The 22,874-nt window shown below is 39.3% G+C and overlaps 1 protein-coding gene across 3 annotated transcripts; it reads right to left on the minus strand.

Annotated features, from left to right (window-relative positions):
• Positions 1 to 2,134: 2,134 nt before the first annotated feature.
• On the minus strand, positions 2,135 to 22,654 carry LOC105048657 (pyridoxine/pyridoxamine 5'-phosphate oxidase 1, chloroplastic). 3 transcript variants are annotated; one of them, XM_073261343.1, is made up of 14 exons: positions 22,263 to 22,654; positions 22,133 to 22,171; positions 9,680 to 9,847; positions 9,491 to 9,596; positions 8,115 to 8,281; positions 7,771 to 8,013; positions 7,515 to 7,603; positions 7,336 to 7,386; positions 7,096 to 7,186; positions 4,435 to 4,539; positions 4,242 to 4,312; positions 2,942 to 3,037; positions 2,781 to 2,834; positions 2,135 to 2,608 (listed from the first exon to the last, which is right to left on the minus strand). In XM_073261343.1, exons 1-14 carry the CDS (start codon positions 22,620 to 22,622, stop codon positions 2,554 to 2,556), a joined length of 1,695 nt encoding a protein of 564 aa, XP_073117444.1. In that variant the 5' UTR covers positions 22,623 to 22,654; the 3' UTR covers positions 2,135 to 2,553. The 3 variants fall into 3 exon arrangements, with proteins under 3 accessions (XP_073117444.1, XP_073117445.1, XP_073117446.1); XM_073261344.1 differs by having other exon boundaries at positions 2,135 to 2,667; XM_073261345.1 differs by having other exon boundaries at positions 2,735 to 2,834.
• Positions 22,655 to 22,874: the final 220 nt, after the last annotated feature.

The raw sequence follows: 22,874 nt of genomic DNA on the forward strand, positions 1-22,874 counted from the left end.
AAAAGTGTGCTAAAGTTGCTCGTGGAAGATATTATTTGAATGTAAAAATTTGGAAGTGGAAACTTTTCTGGAGCTGGACTCAGACTCTCCTATGTGGACCCCACTTGGAAGGCCCAATCATTTCCCCAACTCAGAAGAGAGAGCAGGGGGAGGGGCAGAGGGAGTCTTATTGAAGGTCATGTGTTGGAAGCTTTGTTTGCTTGTTTGAAAGTGGGGGGAATCTCTTATCGTTTGCCCCCCCGAAAGGCCCGAACCGAACAACCCTACCCTATTTGCGGTGCAGCAATATCCCCACTGCCCCACAGTCATTGCCATAGCAAACTATTCATCTCTCTCTCTCTCTCTCTCTCTCTGAGCCAATCGACATAAAAAGCTGCATGGTAGACTGTAGTCCACCAACTGGGGGAGAGAGTAGTCACCTCTTGGGAGCTTTTTACAGAAGGATTTGATGTATGTGGTCAAAAGAGCTTTCAAACTCATTTCATCTCCCTCTTTAAAGGTTGTGGGCTCTCCCGTCAAAGAAGTTACTACTACTACTACTTTAAAGCTCTAGAGCATTCTGTAGACCTGATATCAGTTATATATTAATGCCACGAATACCAGTTCTACTACTACTTTTAGGCCCTGGCACAAGAACCTTGGGTAATATTTACACCCATGTTGAATTGAACCGACCGGAAGTAAAGGCATGGCTCCAATATTTAAAGCCAGCAAGTTCAGTGATTTCTTTTTTATTTCGGTCCAGCTCTACTGCAAGCTTTGGCCCTTTGGGTGGTTCAAACCGGTTTGGCCAGCTAAAGCCATTTCCAAAGAGACAAGAGGGAAGTTCAAGTAGAAAGCTACAAAGATGGACAAGAAGAGAGTGACTCATCTTCATGATGAGAAGCGTGTTTCTTAAAGGGCACAAGGCCTTGAGCTGACCATCATCCTTCCACAGAAGAGCAGGCCATACACTTTTGCAAGACTGATGCTATCCTCGGCAATCCATCTTCTGGGGGAGGGATTAGAGGGAAATCATAAGCACATATTTTTCCCTTTAATCATTCGTGGTGCAAGCAAATGGTAAAACCCATCAAATGAAACAGTTTATTCCCATGAATGCCAAACAAAGCCCAAATCGAAGCTGAAATGTAGGAAATCTGTGGTCCACATGAAAAGTATCGAAAAGAAATTGTACTTTTTCCAGCTTATCATCCCTGCTTTTAGTATTAATCATGCATGCATGCATGCACCAGGCCAACCTAAAGAGAGAGACACACACACACACACACAAAGGAGTGCCTGCTGGGAAATCCAATGCTGGTCGCCGAAGATAAACTTGTTCAGATCAAAATCTTTTCTGGCTTCAAATTAGATCAGGTTGTAGCATCTCTGAATTGATCGATGTTGAATGGCCAAGTCATGTTAGAAACCCGTTACTGACTCCGGTGAAGAATTGATCTCCTCAACATTACACGCTGTGTGAGCCACCGCCACCATCCCTATTTCTTGGCCAAAGTTGACGTACGAGTTGGGGTCAACACAAAAGAACAGTACATGAGGAACTTAGGACATGTACTAGCGCACATTTAGCTGCCCCCTCCTTGTCATTGCTTGGTGCAACGCTCAGTTTTCTTCTAGGAAACGTACTTGTTCCAACTGAATGGCAGCAGTTCGTCAAAATGTCGTTGGTGGTAACCAGCTCAAATTTCAACTAGGGGAGAAATTTTGGACCCAAGCAATAAAAAACGTCAGTTTAGTGAAAATCATGGACAGGGAGCTGAAAATTTTGCATCAATGTTACTACTATTTTATTTATTTTATTTTATTTCTTTTCTGATCAAAAGAGGCTAATCTTCACCAGTTGTTAGCCTATACCCACCATAGCCACCTAGACCGCAGCCTACAGATCCTCAGACACACCAAGTCAAAGTTTGCAAAAAGCTAGATCCACTTGGAATCACTCCTACCATCCGAGCAAGCATTAGGTGGTTTGCATCAATACTTTCATTGTGAAAGAAAAAATTAACACGGGTACACCTCAAGCTTAGCATTTCTGGTTCTCAGCTAAAAACTGGACCCAACGTTTGGAGCAAATCAGATCACCGACGTAACCGACCCATATGCAGCCTCATTGCACATAAATAATAAACAATGATAGAACAATTAGTTTTTAGAATTGCATGTGCTTGGCTGAGTGATTTTATCATTTAAATTTTGGTTTCTGCTCCCACTGAGGGCTTGCTGGGGACCTTATTACTTCAAAAGCATTTTGTTTAATAAAGCTATCACATTGTCTTCCAAGCCAGTTGTTGGACGAAGAGAATATGCCAAGAGTCATTGGCCCATAACCCGCAACTAACCCAGTTGTTGGAAAGCACCAAATCCCTGTCCACAATTTCCCCGGGAACCTAACCAAAGTCTGAGGCAATGAAAGAGAGAAGGTATAAAGATTAAATTTTGGGAACATGGAAAGCTGGTGGAGTGCCAATGGCAGCCACACACAAAGCTGTCATTCAGGACCAGCTGATAGTTTCAGATCTTCAGATGACAACAGCAACTCAGAGGGCAGCCTCACACTCCATGGCCATTGGATGCTTTCGTCCGACACCTTTTATGGAGAATATATCTCAAAGAAGAAGGTCCAAAGTGACAAGTCAATAAAACCAAACACGACACCATTCCATGCTGCAAAAAATTTTGGTGGAATCTTCCAGGCGAAGTTATAATTAAAAGGATTCAATAAGGTCATTACTTATTGTTATAGGGCAGAATGTGAGTGTACTAGTCATGGGGACAACCTTTCAATATGCCATACTTGTTTCCCATCTCCCTCTCTCAGCGAGTACTGCAGCCTGTCAAGGAAAATAATGGGCATTAACTCATACTTAAGAAGCCATCGTCTTTAAATAGTTCAAGAAATGTGTTAGAAAACTTGAGTAACTAAATAAGATGAACCTACCGATCATGCAGGCGAGAAGGCTGTCCTTGCCAAAATTCGAAGACGGTTGGTGTTAGTCTGTAACCTCCCCAATACTCTGGTCTAGGAATCAAGCTCCTGTTTGATCATAGCAAGTAAAAGATAGGATCAGAAAATTAGGTTATTTTAGCCACATGATTTGTTTAAATCATGCAGAGTTCACATTGCCTATCAAATAGGTAGTTATCATCAATAAGGTTAAACATTGGATGAATGATAAGAATTTCTTTTCTACGAAATTCTGCTCCTAGTCAGCGACTAGAACAATAAATAAATCTCCTTAAATATTCAAAAAGGATATTAGTTTATTAATATTAGTAAGAGGTCACGGGAACAAATAGACCTCATCCATAAGAAAATCTCAGGACTTAAATAAACCTTCTTCACCCATAAAAGAAAACCTAATTGAAGAAAGGATTAAGAAAAAACAACATGAGGAGTCGGTTGGGGCAGGAGGGGGAGAGAGAGAGGAGGGGGGGGGGGGGGGTGGGGGGGGTTGTGGGGTGGGAGAAGATAACTTCGGGTAGTCAACAACTTGCTTAACAAACTAGTCTATTATCAACTCTAGACTCTACTGTAATATTAAACCATACTTTCTGAAAATTTAGCCAAATAGAGTATATTTACATAATAGCTACAGATGATACATCAATATTCAATACCACCTAATTATAAAACCAATAACGAGACAAAGCATTCTATGTTCTCAAATTTGAAATGCAAAAGGATTTGTAATAGAACAACCAATAGACAACATGTTTTGGTTTCATAGAACTCCAGCTGGCTACGGTCGTGTAAACAAAGCTAGAGATAGTATGCGCCTGGTCCACATCCAGCATATTTAGTATAATAATCTTATGATACCACTGCTATAAGAATAGTGTGCCACAAGTTATATATGCATTCCTCTGTTATATGTGCAGTGCTATTATTACTTTGTCTCCCTTTAAACTTATGAATAGACAAGTGGTGCACTCATATTTTAATGTTGTTGAACTGCTTTAACATTTGAAGAAAGAATAAGATGTCCACACATCTTTAATCTTTATTTCAAAAAACAAAGTGATTTAATCTTTCATGGGTGGGAATACATTTTTAAGATATGAAATGCATAGAGTAAGCCTGAATCCCTCTATTTCATGGCAGAACCAAGCTTTCAACTATAGATGCCAAGGTAACAGCAAAATAATATTATGCGTCCGCTATGAAGAAATTAGCATGCCCTTGAACAATCAGAAAATATTCAAAACTAACAAGAAATTAAGGCTTTGGATAAACTGACCCATCAGAGTATCTTTCTTCCAAATCCTTGAATACTTGGTAAAGCACATGCCTTCCAGCTAGAACAGTACTCTATCAACAGGCAAATATTAAAAATCTTCAGTCTGGTGGTCACAATAGGAAAGATTGCTCGATTGCTTGAATAAATCTGATTGCTCTTATAGATGCTCAAAGATTAGCAAAACAAACCAGACCTGCTTGCTAGCTCCTGCTCCAAGTTGACTTCCTCGAGGACGACTATGGAAGTACCTTTCAGATTCTTCATCAGAAACCTTCTGAACAGCCCCTTCTACTCTAACCTGCAAATTGTTGTGTTGATAATCTCAGACACTGTACTCAAACCAGTTGGTAAAGAAGCATGTTGAATTTTTTCTTCTTTCAAATCACAATGGTTAAGAATATTTTATAAATAAGAATGTCAATAACATGCTCTGGCATATGCCTCTGGTTGAACAGTGCATTGTGATGTCATGTCATATTAATTTTGACTTCTATCTGAAGGTATGGATTTTCAATAATGAAAGGATAGCTATAACAGAGACCAAAGACAACATAGCCAGCTCTAAACATCAATAATGCATGCCTTTTTTCATGCAAGATGAAATCCATTTGAGGCTGTAAGAAATATAGGAAATTAGACAATTCATTTAAAGACGAGGAATATTATACACCAAGCAGGGCTTTAAGCCAAGATAACCAAAGAAAATATATTCTGAACTTTCAAATATCCTATTATTTGAAGCACCTTATGAAATATTCTTTGCCAAAGTTTCTATTAACAAGCAAATCTTGTGACACTGCAAGCTCTTTGCAACCTTTTCCATTACTTCTATTAATGTTTATCTGTTTTTCTCATCTGTTATAAGCCTCCAAAGCAAATTGAAGCCTCTCTTGTCATTGAGCAAGTCTGTGCCTCCATTGCACATGCTATTTTATCTGAATCTTTTTACAACATTTTCAGTATAATTCCTGGGTTTACTCTTAATATGCTTGTAAAAGACAATATGTTTTCTAGTTTCCAGCAAGCTCATCAGCATGCACTAGCATCGTCCGGTGCAATTGAGCCAATCAGGGCTGATAATCATTAAGATTTTTGTGCTAACATAGACATGCAGTGAAATGGATCAAGTCAACCTATAGCCTGAATCAACCATAACCTTGTCAGACCTGGATCTCATTTGATATAGTTTAGATATATCTTTCGAACAAATACAGGGTAGAACAGAGAGAGAGAGAGAGAGAGAGATGGATGAGGGGAGAAGCTGTAAGTAGCATAAGAGAAAGCCATATTCACCTCTTGCTGCAGTCATTGGCTGCACATTGTTGTCATACCCCACTGAGATGTGTTTGAGCAAAGGGATAGGGAGAGTGTATCTAGCAAAAAGCATCTAAAATACAATCACTTATCTAACAAATTAACTACCTATTTCTCCCTTCCAATGTTTTAAGCAGAAATATGTACAAGAAGAAAGGGAACTTCTCCATTTCCTATTGTTTAATGTCATAGGCTTGGTCAATGTTGGACAGAGTAAAGGTTCCCTAGCACCCTCCAATAATGATCAGATTTTCCAAAAGCTACACCGATCCAACCAATCTACCAGGTAGACCAATAGTTTGCATCACCACCCTCCATTGCTTAATGATCTAGCTCATCCAACAATGACAAACTTGTCATGAAGGTTTTACGTCCTGATGGAATGGGGGCGTCCTAGCCATCCCATCCCATTTCTATGAAAAAACAGGACTAGGACAAGGTCGGGACTCCGAAACTTATCCACATGGAGAGAAAAGAAGAAAGAGGACAGAAAGAAAGAAAGAAAAGATGAAGAAAAGGAAAAAAGTGAAAGAAAAGAAGAATAAAAATGAAAGAAAGAAAGCAAAGGAGAAGAAAAAGAAAATAAGGAAGGAAATCATAAAGAAGAAAAAAAAACAAAGGGATAAGAAAAAAATGAAGAAGAAAATGAAAGAAAGGAAGGTAGAAGAAAAAGAAAGAAAAGAAGGAAAGAAAGAAAAAAGAAAGAAAAAAAGAAGGGGAGAGAGATGGAGAATTTCTACCGGGTAAGATGATCAGGACCACCGTCGGGACAAAATGGGGCAACAAAAGCATCATGTTCCATGGAAAAACAAAGACACCTCCATTCCATCGGATTTAAAACCTTGCTTGCCATAATATAATATTTTTTTTCTCATCTTATTCCTTCGGTAAGCTCATGATATAGTAGGAAAACATCTCCACTTCATTCATTCATGCATTATAATCAGCCTGTTGGAAATGTCTCTAACTCACTCTCTCCCTCCATTGCACAATAGATCTGAGATCACAAGTTCCTTCTGGGCGATGATTCAAGTGCTCATCTGTATTAAACAGTGTGTAACATACCTGCCCTTCCAGCAAGTAGTACTATGGTATCGGGTTGCATACCTTGGTAAATTTAGCACCAGCAGTACCCATTCCACTGTCTATTGGAAAAGTGAGATGATAACCCTATTTCTAGTATTATGGCATTAGTCATTTGGTGTAATCCATGTTGATATCCAACCATTTGTCAATTTATGGTCCAACCAAAACAAAAGCATTCATCATACAATTCTTTCTTGCTCCGCTTAATTATATATCTGGGCCAAAACTCAAAATAATCCAGCAGAATCCCAAATTCCTCTGTCTGCCAACAAGTAGTCAATTAAAGTGAAATTATTGAGTAGAAGAGAAGTTAAGTTACAAGCCAAAAGGGAATTTCAAGTGAACTAACTGACTCACGCTCTAAAGGATAACATGTTACAATTAAAAAAACAATTTTTGAACAAATAGCACACTTAAGTCATAGCTAAATAGTACAAGTAGAACACTGCATCACCTGGCGATGAAGAGGGTTCCAGAAGAAAAGAAGCGAGGCATGAGGATTTTCTGACAATTCTCGAGCTTTCCGGCTTCCATAATTGGTATACCTAAAGAAACAAATCAAAAGTCATAAATAAAAATAATGAACTTCAGATTTATGACCATCCAATTAGCATCAAGAAATCATTTATAACACAAATATGAATCTGAATGAATCAGATAATTTTATATAATCAGTTTGTAAAACAAGACCAACCAAACAAATCCTTGTTTATCAGCTCCTTTCAGTAGGACCATTCGTGATGACCTGCACAAATAAGAGAACCAAGTTCAGCATAATTACAGCAGAATTTCAGCACACGGCATAGCTGCATCGAACGAAACATTGAAAAGTGAATAAGAGAAGAAATGAAGAGGCCAAGTGAAAAAACATACGGTTTTCCTTCCCTGCCACAAGTTGATAGGGCCATAGCATTAGGTTCTTGCAAGCCAGCAGCAACTGCTTCATCAAACCACTTATGGAACTACAAGAGAATTGTAGCAAAAAGCTTTCATAAAAAACAAAAAAACAAAAAAAATGAACAAGTTCTGGTCCAGATTTTGTTGAGTTTAACAAATATTTAATACTTAATAGGAACAAATATTTTAAAAATTAGGTGCAGGATCCGGCTTATAATGTCAAAGGATATACCTGATCTACAGGGTCAGCCATCACCTGATCTTCAAGAAGTTCAGGAGAAATATAGTTTTCTCTTAGTGATGAGACGTCAACTGATGGGAGTTTTCCAATTCTCACACACATTGAAGTGCCAGGATATGGAGGAAGGTTAAGTCCATACTTATGTACAATGGATGGTGGCACAAATCTACCCCCTAGAAAGTGGTGGGGGCCAATAAATTTTTTTGCACAGAGCTTTGGAGCAGTTAATGATACCTACACATGCCATAGTAACTCAAATGAAGGTCTTTTCAAGCTAAAATGAAGACTAACGATATACTTCTATCTATAATTAAAATTTCATGTCTGATGCTAACCAGCATGTCAGGTTTAATTCCTTCTCCACTGATATCTCCCTCTTCAACGTGCCACCCGGAAGGAACATCAACAGAAACAATTGCCACTTTTCTTTTAAAGCCATTGTCAATACCACTCAATGAAGCAAGCCTTTGGATAAGAACATCAAACGGTGGCCTTGGCTGACCTAATTTTGCATGGACCAAAACTATTAGCCGTAGATACACATGTATGAAGTAACAACTGCAAGCACATCTTATCCTGTTCACAATAGCATGCATATAAATTTTCTGCTTCAGTCTCTTTCATACTATAGTAGGATTTAATAGACCATTTCTTTTTTAATGAAAAAATGATGTTATTTAAGGGGCTTCAGTATGGCATTGAAATATCTATTTCTCCTAAGTCTGGGTAGATTGATACCTTTTTCATTTCCAAGTTCTTACTTGTAACTTCTCTTATCATGTCTTTCATACAACCAAGGATTAGGTCTTAGCAGGACATCCTACAGGAGACCGAGATGGGATATCAACCCATGTGTCCGGATAGGACTGTCCCACTAGTATCCCAGCATCTTGATTGGGATGTCTTGGAACATCCTCTGTTCCAAATGTCGAGATAGGGCGGGACGGCGGCGCATCTTGTTCAATGAAAAAACCGAGACAGTCCCATCCTACGAGATTTAAAACCTTGCATACAACTTACGCCATACATCTTGAATGCCTTGAGGAAAGTTCTGATATTAGAGTAATGGAAAACAAAGCAGGACACATCTTAGTCTACCGTGAGAAGACCTTATCAGTTGACCCAAAAAGAGCAAAAGGCAAATCGATGGATTCATAAACCTAACCATGAATGAGTCAAACCAATAATATCTAAAACTATGCTTTCGAACATGCAAATAAATAGAGACACAGAAATAAAGAGGTGTGAGAGACTTGTGTAGTGCCCTGCAATCTGAAGTATAAACTATATGCCTATTTAGATAAAACGAAGATAACATCCATATTATTATTAGAAGAAATAAAGCATGATTTTTTTTTTTTTGTGACATAGATATTGATGATGCCAAGATGACGTAGATATTAAATTTTTGTTTGCAGGAACTTTTAAGTATTCTCCAACTTACATAATCCATATGCATACATGTCATCAAGTACTAAAGTAATGTACTGATACCATATTGAGACAAAAACCAATGATAAAAAGTTATGATAGCTTAAATTACCATGAAATGAGAAACCAAACATTGCATCCACAGTAAGGTCAAAATCATCTGATAAATTCTGAGGCTTACACAATCCATATGCATATATATCATCAAGTACTAAAGTAATGTACTGATACCATATTGGGACAAAAACCAATGATAAAAAGTTATGAGAGCTTAAATTACCATGAAATGAGAAACCAAACATTGCATCCACAATAAGGTCAAAATCATCTGATAAATTCTGAGGCAGGTCTCCAACAGACAAGAATGGGACTGACAATGATTCCAGCTACAAAATAAAATAAAGACAAATAAGGTATCGATATCAAAAGGGTGTAAAGACATTAGTTCACCAAGGACACCATGCTGTACCTGGGTAACAAGGCCAGTATAGAGAGGTTTGGGTGTCCGTTTTGGGTAACAAACAAATGGTTTATATCCAAAGTGATGCAGGTGACGAGCAGCTACCAGACCATCACCACCATTATTTCCTGGGCCGCATATAGCAAGAACGCGACTGTATTCACTTAATCTGTAGACCTATTGAGATAATGGATTTCATAATTACTACTTTCAAGCACAAAAAAAAAAAAAAGTTAAGAAGCATTACTCATTGAATGCAAAAATGTTGTTTCTCAGGTCATGGAACTACATCATACAATAATAAAGGGATCACGGGTTAAGTAAGGAAATATAATTATGCTCTCACATTGCATTTCATTTATGTGAGACCCACAGACAGACCAAAAAAATTACAAGCAGTCTGATAGAAAAATAGGATAAGATAAAGTAGAAAACATGTTTAGTGTGATATCAATGCAATTTGCTAATGACAAAATACGATGATGCTACATAACACTCGTCATACATGTGTGGAAAAAATAAGTGATAATATCAAACAATGCCAAACCAGCAAGCTAATAATATGTTAATGGGGGTAAACGTCTTCTTATTTCTTTGTGTATAGCCCACACTTAGTTTCTTTTGATCAAGAACTATATAGATTTTTAACATTCAGAGAAGAATCTTAAACCTTTAAAATAAATCTTATAGTTTAAGACAAACAAAGGAAGCTAGGAGAAAGAACAGGAGATTCAAGAATAGATTCTGAAGAAAGGAATGAAACCAAGTTAATGAATACTTGAAAAGGACCTTTACATATAACCAGCATCTATTTGTTACCTAGTAAGAAGTGCATTTGTTTGAACTTTCAGTGAAGAATATTTTGAATCTTTCAAGACAAACTTCACAGCTTAAGTTCAACCATGGAATCCAGCAGTGAAGAAGGGATTCACTCAAGGAGTGTAAAGTTCTATACTGCTCATATCCAAACTAACACAAGGAACAAGTGCAAGGGGGCAGTTGAAAAATGGATGTTGAACAGATTTAACATCATAATTTAATGATCCCTACTTCTAAACATTGAAATCTAGCCAGCACAATAAGATATATCCTACCATACAGGTGACGACAATAGGAACAAGTTGGCATGGAAAGATACATGATAAAAAGATACATTAGAGAAACAATAGTTTCAAACATAGGCTACTTTTTATTACTTTCCAGCAAGAATTAGATATACTTGAACCCGTTCAGAAAATTTTTGAATCTTCAAAAAGATTGTATAAACTAAGTAATATGTGCATAGGACCACTAATAATATAACCAGCATATATTGTGAATGGTCTTCTCATTTGCAATCGAATCTAAATAGTCTAGTTTGGAATGATAATTTCATCCATCTTGGAAGGTGAGATAATGATGGCAAACCAATAGGTTCCAGTTGCTAGATAGAGAAATCATATCCACTAATGTTGGATCTGTTAGATGTGTGCCCTAGATGCCAGATTGGCTGACACATTCCTGTACAAATCTAAGGGCAAATTTATAATTTTGACTATAAATCAATAAATGGGTTATTCTTCTATCACATTGTGTATATTGTGTCTGTGATACATCCTTTGAGTTAGTAGGAATGTCAGTTCATATTTTCAAGAGTTGAAAATTTAAGGCATCAATTTACATAACTCATAAACAACTCCTGACCATAGGATCATCATGAGGATGGTGATCGATCCGGAAGGTTGGTGTACGATCGCTTCCTTAGGGTAGATGTGTCTTGAGTCTACGGTGTGGAGACACCGAAGTGAGAGTACAGGTATTCGTTGAGAACGAGAGTACTGAGCGTGACCATATCGAGCAGTCATAAGGAAGTCTACCTTCTCGTCGATGACTAGCTCGATGCTGCAGTTGTGTGTCTAGTTCTTTGACCTGAGATGTATCGACAGTTCACCTTGAGTGTTTATAGTTTGACTACACCATAACTTGGTCTCCTAGCCATTCGGAACCCTGAGGTGTATGTTGGCCATAGCACATTTATTGTAGGAACTAGGTCGCACCAAGATGGGATCTATCAACCTCGGTAGATGAGAGGAGTAGTCCTATGATGATCGAAAGATCGAGTCCTTAAGCCCATGGCCATGGCAGAGTGAAATAATGGAAAAGAGTTTTCCATTAGGGTTTCACATCGAACTCGGATCGATCGATTGATTCATATGACTGATGTTGGGTTTGACGAGTTCACCTTAACTCTAATTCAGTCGGGACTCATGATAGAGGAACTCAATCACACAGGTAGCTGCACCGAGAGGTTCGTCTTCAGTTCTGATGGGTTGCCACCATATACTGTTAGGTGTCACTGGTGATTTTGGGAGCAATTAAAATGATCTTGATGATCGATCATTCTAATTGTCTGAATCAGAAGAGTTCTGATCCATCGAAAAGAGTTTCGATGATGTCGATGATGAGATCACGACATGTCTCATTACCATGCAGAATTGAACCTAACTGGGTCATACTAATAAAGGTTAGGATCTGGATGTCATCAATTGGGCTAGCCCAATTGATTTGGATTAGATCCAATTAGGTTTAAGAAAATCGTGCTAGCACACGATTAAACCTAACTTTCTCCTCGTGCAATCTTTTCTATCTCGATTGAGCCAAATGTGTTTTGACTCACCCAGAGAACCTTGAGAAAGTTTCTCTCAGTCTGACTGGAGCCAGTCAAGCTCAGAAAAGATTTGTCTTAATTCATGAGATGAATTAAAGACAACACCTGCTAATTTCTGACACTTGTCATTTTCATTTTAGGACATCTGTCAAATGTTGACATATGTGTCTTAAACTGAAGGCCACTTGGCAAGAGGTTATTGAAGATTTTTGTGGAGTGTCCACCTGCCAAAAATAAGCACCAAAGTGGGTGCCACAATTGGACAAGGCTTGCGCCCCAAGTGGACAAAGATCAAGATGAGTCTTGATCAATATAAACTCTTGGGCGCCATCTCCCTTGTGCTTATCCAATGTTGGCGCCAACATAGGAGAGAGGGTGGGGGTTCTTATCTGATGTGATCAAATGATATCACTCCACCAATCAAAATTTTTCTGGATTAAATGAAATTTTCTGATTGGTCGAATGATGTGGCACTGCGCAGCGCAGCAGGGTCTATATAAACCCTATCTGTGCCTAGGGTTTAAGTGATTCTGCTCCCTACCCAGCAAAAGCCAGCCACCCCTCCTCTTCTCCACGTCCTCCCTGGTGCTCCCTCTCCCCTCTTCACGTCCAAGAGGTTGGGCGTCCATCTGGTGAAAGATTAAGGCGTGGTGACGCATTGAACAAAGGGCTGCAGGAGTTTTTCGACAAACTGCTGCTCCAACTTCAGGAAGGCTTTTGAAGATCTTCCTAATCAGATTGAGTTCTGATTTTTGGAGCAGAGAGTCGCGAGGAGAAGACGATCCAGGTCCTGCCCGAGTAGATACTGGTTGAGGCTAGGCGATTGCGTGGCTAAATCAAAACCTCAAGCTTGCTGCGATCATCTACAGGGTAATCAGATTACCCTAGAGGTATTTCATGTTTCTTCATGCTTTTAGATTTATTTTAGAATTAATATCAGATAATAAAATTAGATCTAGAGATTTAGATCTGAAATAAATGTAGGATAAATTTTTTAAAATTTATTCCGCCCCAGATTTGATGAAATCTGGAAGATCCTACAAAGAAAAAGGCGGTTTTTCCTTCAACTGGTATCAGAGCCAGGTTCATGGCTCAATTTTAGATCTAATTTAGATCTGATTTTAATTTTAATTTATCTGATATTAAAAGATTTCAGATGTCACATCAGATGTGATAGGATCTGAAATCAAAATATTTAAAATTAAATCTGAGAAGATCTAACATGCATGAGATGCATGACTAGACTAGAAATAGTTTGATCTATGAATAGTCTTGTAAGTTTATGTCTTAATGAGATTAAAATATAACTTAGATCTAATTTATTCTCTGTTTTTGATGATATAAATGTTATATTCAGATCAAAAATAGAAAATAAAAATTTGGATAATACATAAGATTGATCTGTTGCATGCCTAGACTAGTTGTAGAATTATTCTAATAACTGTCTAGAATAAATTTTATGTTGAATAGTTCAATTTAAATTTTATTTTTCAGATGTTACATGTGATGTATTAAATCTGAAAGCATGTTAATTAGATCAATTTTTGATACATGAGATATATGCAAAGCATGTATTAGTTAGATCTTAAATTGTATATGTGATATGTAAATTTAGATCTAACTAGTTTTGTAGTTAAATTTATATTTCTAATTAAGGTGTTCCTCATAGCCGTCCGATCATAAGAACAAAGTAGGATTTAAAGGCCCTCTCCTCCCATTCAATGGGTGTTCTTATGACGTGTAGGGGTGCTGCACGTTCATCCTTAATCAAAAATCAAAATTTATTTTTCTGCAAAATCCTAGATCCTGAAACCCTAGGATTTATTTTACATGTTTTGTTTATGAACCCAAGACTTAATTAATGAATTAAGCTTATGAAATTAAATTAGATCTAAAATTGAAAATTTCAGATCTAAGTCATTTTCATAAAATTGGGTTCGGACTTGGGTAGCTCAATTAGGTCTAGCGGTTGATCAAACCGAATCAAAAGTTGGTTAGGTGGGATCATGAAAGCTAATAATTGATCAGTCTAATAGGATTAAGTCTAGATCAAGGTCGAATCACATTCATATGTGACTCGATCAAGTTAAGACCTAATTTGGCTCAGTGGTTAGAACCTGGATTGTAGGCTAACCCAATTAGTTCTAATTCGACAATTTGGTGTCTAAGGTAAGTTGGGCAGATGGACCGACTGGTTTTTAATTGGGAGCTACTCGACTCGAATGCATTCTTGTCGAGTTAATGGCATATCCCTTCCACCGGTCTCACTTACCTGATCATATGTGTCGATCCAATTCTGATTTGAGGTGGCTAACAATTCGAGCTAATCCATGCCACTAGGTTAGTCATAATTGTTATGACTATGTCGAGCCAAGTTTAATGAGACCTAAATCAAATCTCCCTAAGAAAATATTAAGTCTAAGGTCTTCCACCATTGTAGATGTGCGAGCCCTTCCCGGGGTTGATTGTTCTCGACTGGATATAGTGGCTCAGTTGCACCGGAAAGACGCAACCATGTCCATTAGGCATTGGATGCTACGAATTAGAGGATGGGTTGGGCTCAATATTCTGGATACGGTGAGGGACCCAATCAGGAATCTAGTTCGTGCAAATGGTGAGTTTGATTTAACTAAGGATTGGAGCAATATTCCGGGCACGATGAGCTTCATGAATTAGAGACCAAGTTTTGGGTGCACCATGATTAGAGAATCATTAGACAAGAGTTGTCCACTCATCGGTTGACCCATCACCAATAACTGTTAGGTGAGGTGATGAGCCAGTTGGTGAGACCGCACCACCCACTAGAAATCACTAATCACGGAGATTTTCACATCTCTACTTAGGAAGTGTAAGGATCTGAAAAAATAGTGGGAGCCTAATTTGTTTAAAAATGAAATCCCTAAATAAATTGGTTAAGTTTGATTACAAAATCTAACTAGAAACTATTGACTCTCTACAGAAAATATGTCTGCGTCCAATTCCCTGACCAAAATACTAGACACCCACAGATTGACTGGATCCAATTTCAAGGACTGGTTAAGAAACTACAAAATTGTTCTAGGTTCCGAAAAATTGACCCATATCTTGGACCAGGACCCACCTGCTATGCCAGCACGTCCGACTGCTGAACAGAGAGCGTCTCTGAAAAAGTGGACGGATGATGATAACAAAGCAAAGTACTACATGTTGGGTGCAATGTCTGATGACTTGCAGCGCCAACATGAGAATATTATGACTACCCACCAAATGTTGACTCACCTACAAGAGTTGTTTGGTGAACAAAGTCGCGCAGCCAAGTATCAAGTCTGTCAAAGACTTTTTAAGGCTAAAATGCGTGATAGGCAGTCAGTCTAAGATCATTGTTTGATAATGATCAAGGATCTTGAGGAACTTGAGAAGCTCGGTGTCATCTTAGATAAGAATTTTCAGACTGATGTGATCCTTCAGTCCTTGTCTGATGCATATGGTCAGTTCATCATGAACTTTCATATGCATAAGATGCAGTGTACCTTGGCCGAGTTAATGAATATGCTGGTTACAGCTGAGCTTTCTATGAAGGGTTCAAAAGGCTCAGTTCTTATTGTGGAGCGGACTTCTTCCAAGAGAAAGTCTTTTGGAAAGAAAAAAAATCTACGAAGAAGCAGAAGGTGGATGGGAAGAAGAAGAAGACAGAACCGAAGAAGAAGGCTGCTGAAAATGAAAAATATTTCCACTGCCAATCAGACGGCCATTGGAAGCGGAACTATCCTCAGTACCTGGCCACCCTGAAGAACAAGAAGGATGGTCCTTCTAGAGGTATGGTCATTTTAGAATCTAATCTTACGGTTTCTTCTGCATCCAGTTGGGTGCTTGACTCTAGTTCTAGTGCTCATTTGTGCACTTCTATGCAGGATCTTAAGGAGAGCAGGAGGCTGAGGGATGGGGAGATGATCCTACGCATCAGGAACGGAGCAAGAGTTGCTGTTGTGGCCGTGGAAACCTACCCTCTGCGATTATCGTTAGAATTAGATTTAGTTCTTAGAGATTGTTATTATGTGCCTGCAGCAAGCAGGAATTTGATTTCTGTTTCATGTTTAGCACAAGAAAGCTATGTGATTAGCTTTCATAAGGATCATTGTAACATATTTTATGAAAATAATAAAGTTGCAAATAGTTTTCTTATTAACGGTCTCTATCAGCTACATATTAATGTATCTGTATTTAATATCGAGCAAAATGTGAATGCCATAGGAATTAAAAAGCCTAGAGATAGTCTAAATGATAGGTATCTGTGGCACCTAAGGCTAGGTCATATAGCGGAAGACAGGATTAACAAATTGAAAAAATCCGGACTATTGAGTCCGTTGACTTCTGAGTCATATCCAGTTTGTGAATCATGCCTTTAAGGCAAAATGACCAAACTCCCTTTTGTAGGACATGGGGAAAGGGCCACAGACCTACTTGCCCTAGTATATACGGATGTGTGCGGCCCATTTGATGTGCCGGTTAGAGACAACTATGTCTACTTCATTATCTTTACCGATGATATGTCTAGGTACGGATATGTGTTTCTAATGAAACACAAGTCTGAAGCCTTTGAAAGGTTCAAAGAATTCAGACATGAAGTAGAAAAACAAACAGGAAAGCCCATTAAGGTTCTTCGATCAGATCGAGGAGGTGAATACCTTAGTCAGAAGTTCCTAAACTATCTTAAGGACAATGATATAGTCTCTCAATGGACTCCATCTGGAACGCCACAACTCAACGAAATTTCAGAACGGAGAAATCGGACCCTATTAGATATGGTCCGTTCCATGATGAGCTTCACGAACCTCCCTGAGTTTCTTTGGGGACATTGTCTTATGACAGCAATATATGTATTGAATAGGATTTCATCTAAAACCATTCCTACCACATCATATGAGATATGGCATAGTAAGAAGCCAAATCTAAATCATCTCAGAATTTGGGGTTGTCCGGCTCATGTCTAAAGACAGCAGGCGGACAAGTTAGAGTTCAGATCTTTTAGAGCTCGATTCATAGGATATCCTAAAGAGTCATTAGGATACTATTTCTATATTCCGGAAGACCACAATGTGATGGTAAGTCGAAATGCTATTTTTCTTGAAAAACGGTTTATTCAAGATGATGACATCGGAAGAATAATTAAGCTCAAGGAGAATGTCTCCCAAGAGCAACGAGCTAAAGAACCTGAGGAACTAAATCAATCAGAACCAGTCCTAACACAACCTCTTCCACCTCGTAGATCGACTAGGATTTTCCGTCCTCCTGAAAGGTACTTAGGTACTATACAAGAGGATATAGAGGAAATGTTCCTCACGAAAATGGGCTCATGGTGATGATCCCAAGACCTATGACGAGGCGATATCAGATATCGACTCCAAGAAATGGTTAGAAGCAATGAGATCAGAAATTGACTCGATACACTCAAACCAAGTCTGGACCTTGGTAGATTCACCTGAAGGTATTGTACCTATTGGGTGTAAATGGATCTTCAAGAGAAAGATAGGTGCAGATGAGAATGTAGAGACATTCAAGGCTAGGCTCGTAGCGAAAGATTATAGTCAGCGCGAAGGCATTGACTATCAGGATACCTTCTCGCCCGTAGCCATGCTAAAATCCATCCGCACATTGCTTGCTGTTGCAGTCTATTTCGATTATGAAATATGGCAGATGAAAGTGAAAACGGCGTTCTTAAATGGACATCTTGAGGAAGATATCTATATGGAACAGCCACTTGGCTTCACATCCAGTGATGATGATCACAAGGTCTGCAAGCTGCAAAGATCCATTTATGGACTTAAGCAAGCATCTCGGAGCTGGAATACTCGTTTCAATGATGTGATCAAAATGTTTGGTTTCATCAAGAATGAGGAGGAACCATGTGTGTTCAAAAAGGTCAGTGGAAGCGTAGTTGTCTTCCTCGTATTGTACGTAGATGACATCCTCCTAATTGAAAATGACATTTCCATGTTGACCTCAGTCAAAGTATGGTTGTCTAAGGAGTTTTCTATGAAAGATCTAGGAGAGGCATCCTTTATACTGGGTATTAAGATCTATAGAGATAGACCAAATAGGATGTTGGGACTTTCACAGAAGATGTACATAGAGGAGGTGCTAAAAAGGTTTAGCATGAAAAACTCCAAAAGAGGTTTAGTACCTTTTAGACATGGCATTCATCTCTCCAAGAAGATGTGCCCTAGCACACCTGAGGAGATTGAACGCATGAGCAAAATCCCTTATGCTTCGGCAATAGAGAGCCTCATGTATGCCATGCTATGTACACGACATGATATAGCCCATGCTGTGAGTGTCACAAGCAGATATCAGTCGAATCCAGACGAAGAGCATTGGACTTCTATGAAATGTATCCTTAAGTACTTGAGAAAGACTAAGGATATGTTTCTAGTCTTTGGAAATGGAGAACTCCAGATTCAGGGATATACAGACTCAGACTTTATGTCTGATATAGATGATCGAAAGTCGACATCTGGGAGTCTGTTCATTTGCAATGGTGGTGCAGTTAGCTGGAAGAGTTTCAAGCAGACGGTGATTGCAGATTCCACCATGGAGGCAGAGTATATTGCTGCATCTGAAGCTGCGAAGGAGGCATTCTGATATAAGAAGTTTGCCGCGAAGTTTGGAGTGATGTCATCGGATGCCATCCCTCTTTACTGCGACAATAATGGCGCCATAGCCCTAGCTAAGGAGCCAAGGTCTCATCAGAAGTCCAAGCATATCGAGCGACAATTCCATCTGATCCGTAATTACCTCGAAAAAGGTTATGTCGAGATTAAGAGAGTCGACTCCACAGACAATGTGGCAAACCCGCTGACAAAGCTATTAGGCTAGCAAAAGATCGAAGCCCACCTTGAGAAAATGGGACTTAGATATGTAGCCAATTAGCATTAGGTCAAATGGGAGTTTGTTAGATGTGTGCCCTAGATGCCAGATTGGCTGACACATTCTTGTACAAATCTAAGGACAAATATATAATTTTGACTATAAATCAATAATGGATTATTCTTTTTTCAATTCATATTTTCAAGAGTTAGTAGGAATGTCAATTCATATTTTCAAGAGTTGAAAATTTAAGGCATGAATTTACATAACTAACTCATAAACAACTCCTGACCATAGGATCATCACGAGGATGGTGATCGATCCAAAAAGTTGGTGTACGATCGCTTCCTTAGGATAGATGTGTCTTAAGTCTACGATGTGGAGACATCGAAATAAGAGTACAGATATTCGTTGAGAACGAGAGTACTAAACGTGACCATATCGAGCAGTCATAAGGAAGTCTACCTTCTCGTCGATGACTAGCTCGATGCTGCAGTTGTGTGTCTAGTTCTTTGACCTGAGGTGCATTGACAGTTCACATTGAGTGTGTTATAGTTTGACTATACCATAACTTGGTCTCCTAGCCATTCGGAACCCTGAGGTGTATGTTGGCCATAGCACATTCATTGTAGGAACTAGGTCGCACTAAGATGGAATCTATCAACCTCGGTAGATGAGAGGATTAGTCCTATGATGATCGAAAGATCGAGTCCTTAAGCCCATGGCCATGGCAGAGTGAAATAATGGAAAAGAGTTTTCCATTAGAGTTTCACATCGGACTCGGATCGATCGATTGATTCATATGACTGATGTTGGGTTTGACGAGTTCACCTTAACCCTAATTCAGTCGGACTCATGATAGAGGAACTCAATCACACAGGTAGCTGCACCGAGAGATTCGTGTTCAGTTCTGATGGGTTGCCACCATATACTGCTAGGTGTCACTGGTGGATTTTGGGAGTAATTAGAATGATCTTAATGATCGATCATTCTAATTGTCTGAATCAGAAGAGTTCTGGTCCATCGAAAGGAGTTTCGATGATGTCGATGATGAGATCACGACATGTCTTATTACCATACAGAATTGAACCTAACTGGGTCACACTAACAAGGGTTAGGATCTGGATGTCATCAATTGGGCTAGCCCAATTGATTTGGATTAGATCCAAATAGGTTCAAGAAAATCGTGCTAGCACACGATTGAGCCTAACTTTCTCCTCGTGCAATCTTTTCTATCTCGATTGAGCCAAATGTGTTTTGACTCACCCAGAGAACCTTGAGAAGATTTCTCTCAGTCTGACTGGAGCCAGTCCAGCTCAGAAAAAATTTGTCTTAATTAATGAGATGAATTAAAGACAACACCTGCTAATTCCTGACACCTGCAATTTTTATTTTAGGACATCTATCAAATATTGACATATGGGTCTTAAACTGAAGGTCACTTGGCAAGAGATTATTGGAGGTTTTTGTGGAGTGTCCATCTGCCAAAAATAAGCACCAAAGTGGGCGCCACAATTGGACAAGTCTTGCGCCCCAAGTGGATAAAGATCAAGAGGAGTCTTGATCAACATAAACTCTTGGGCGCCATCTCCCTTGTGCTTATCCAATATTGACGCCAACATAGGAGAGAGGATGGAGGTTCTTATCTGATGTGATCAGATGACATCACTCCACCAATCAGAATTTTTCTGGATTAAATGAAATTTTCTGATTGGTCGAATGATGTGGCACTGCGTAGCGCAGCGCAGCAGGGTCTATATAAACCCTATCTGCGCCTAGGGTTTAAATGATTCTGCTCCCTGCCCAGCAAAAACCAGCCACCCCTCCTCTTCTCCACGTCCTCCCTGGTGCTCCCTCTCCCCTCTTCACGCCCAAGAGGTTGGGCGTCCATCTGATGAAGGATCAAGCGTGGTGACGCATTGAACAAAGGGCTGCAGGAGTTTTTCGATAAGCTGCTGCTCCAACTTCAGGAAGGCTTTTGAAGATCTTCCTAATCAGATTGAGTTCTGATTTTTGGAGTAGAGAGTTGCGAGGAGAAGACGATCCAGGTCCTGCCCGAGTGGATACTGATAGAGACCAGACAATTGCGTGGCTAAATCAGAACCTCAGACTTGCTGCGATCATCTACAGGGTAATCAGATTATCCTTGAGATATTTCATGTTTCCTCGTGCTTTTAGATTTATTTTACAATTAATACCAGATAATAAAATTAATCTAGAGATTTAGATCTGAAATAAATATAGGACAAATTTTTTAAAAATTATTTCGTCTCAGATTTGATGAAATCTGGAAGATCCTACAAGGAAAAAGGCAATTTTTTCTTTAGGATCTTTGGATCAGAGCCTGGACACCTAAAGCACATAGTTCCATCAGGGTGAGATACAGGCCCAGATTAGATACCAACAGCATCAGCAAGATGACCGATCTCTAACCTCACCTTTCTCAAGTGTATAGCTAAGCCCATCATCATCTAAAGCTAGAGGTGCAGCTCTGGACGCATCTAATAACTGTCTCGAGAACCACATCCATAAAAAACCTCTTGTTTCCAACAATCAACGTAAAGATAAATGTTAAACCTTACAAGGGACCTTAGTACATAATCTAATGCTGATCAAAGGAAACACAAAAAAAGCTTGTGGGGAATCCTGTCTCCAACAGACAATCCCTTCAGAATGACGATCTTTTTTTTTTTTTAAAGGGTCTCTTAGTTATCGTACATACTTTTATATCGGCATCAACTCAGAGAGAAACGGAACGATCACAAAGAAGCTGTGAACCGAACAGAAGCAAAGATGGCGAATCAAGTAGCGCCAACAACTACTTATTTAAAGAAAATTAGCCAAGTACCAACTCAATTCAATGGGGAAAGAACACAATTCTTCCTAGGTTTTCACACACAAGCCAACATACCAATCTAAGAAACCACAAAGATGAAATTTTTACTCCAGCGATCGGATAAGAACCCTATTACCTCTGGTATCGAGGTGGCTACGCTCAGTCCCGCCAATTCCTGTGAAGAAGAGGACAATTCGAATGAGAAGTGAAGGAAAGAAACCAACTGGACTATAGAAATAAGGGAAAAGAGGAGAGCTGAGCAGGACCATCAACTGATCGACGCTGAAGCCAAGAGGGCCCATGAGGATCTCGTCTATCTCCGCCGCATCCTTCTGGGAGAGATACGACACGTCCTGATCCCCCATCCCTCCTTCCGAAGAGAGGCCGCGAGAAGAAGCCGGCAGGGGCAAGGAACGGGTCGAGACGGAGCCTGGCCTTCTCAGAGCCCAAAGAGGAAGACGAGGGGGCGTCGGAGATGGACGGCGGAGGGTAAATGGGGACGTAATCGGGGCGGCGGCGGCGGTGGCGGCAAAGACGGAGGAGAAGGAGAGAGTGGGACTGAGAAGCTTTGAGAGGAGGCAGTACGATGGCATCACTCGGGCTTTGGCCTTCAGAGTCGGTAGCATTTCTATCACAATGCCATCCTGCCGTAGAAGGAAACAGCTTTTTTCTTATTATTCTTTTTACTTCGGCACGTAACGTATCTGATATTTGTCTTTTTATTTAATTTTTTAAATAATTATTTATTTTTAAAATCAACGTTTAGATGGTTGGCAGTCTTATATCTAGCCCATACAAGATTTAGATATTTCGGACTTGAAATGTAGTCAAGAAAATTTTAGTTTTTTCCAATTTTTTTCTGGCCTATCATATTCAAG

The sequence above is a fragment of the Elaeis guineensis genome, chromosome 7, assembly GCF_000442705.2.
Source record: "Elaeis guineensis isolate ETL-2024a chromosome 7, EG11, whole genome shotgun sequence".
Taxonomy (NCBI): domain Eukaryota; kingdom Viridiplantae; phylum Streptophyta; class Magnoliopsida; order Arecales; family Arecaceae; genus Elaeis; species Elaeis guineensis.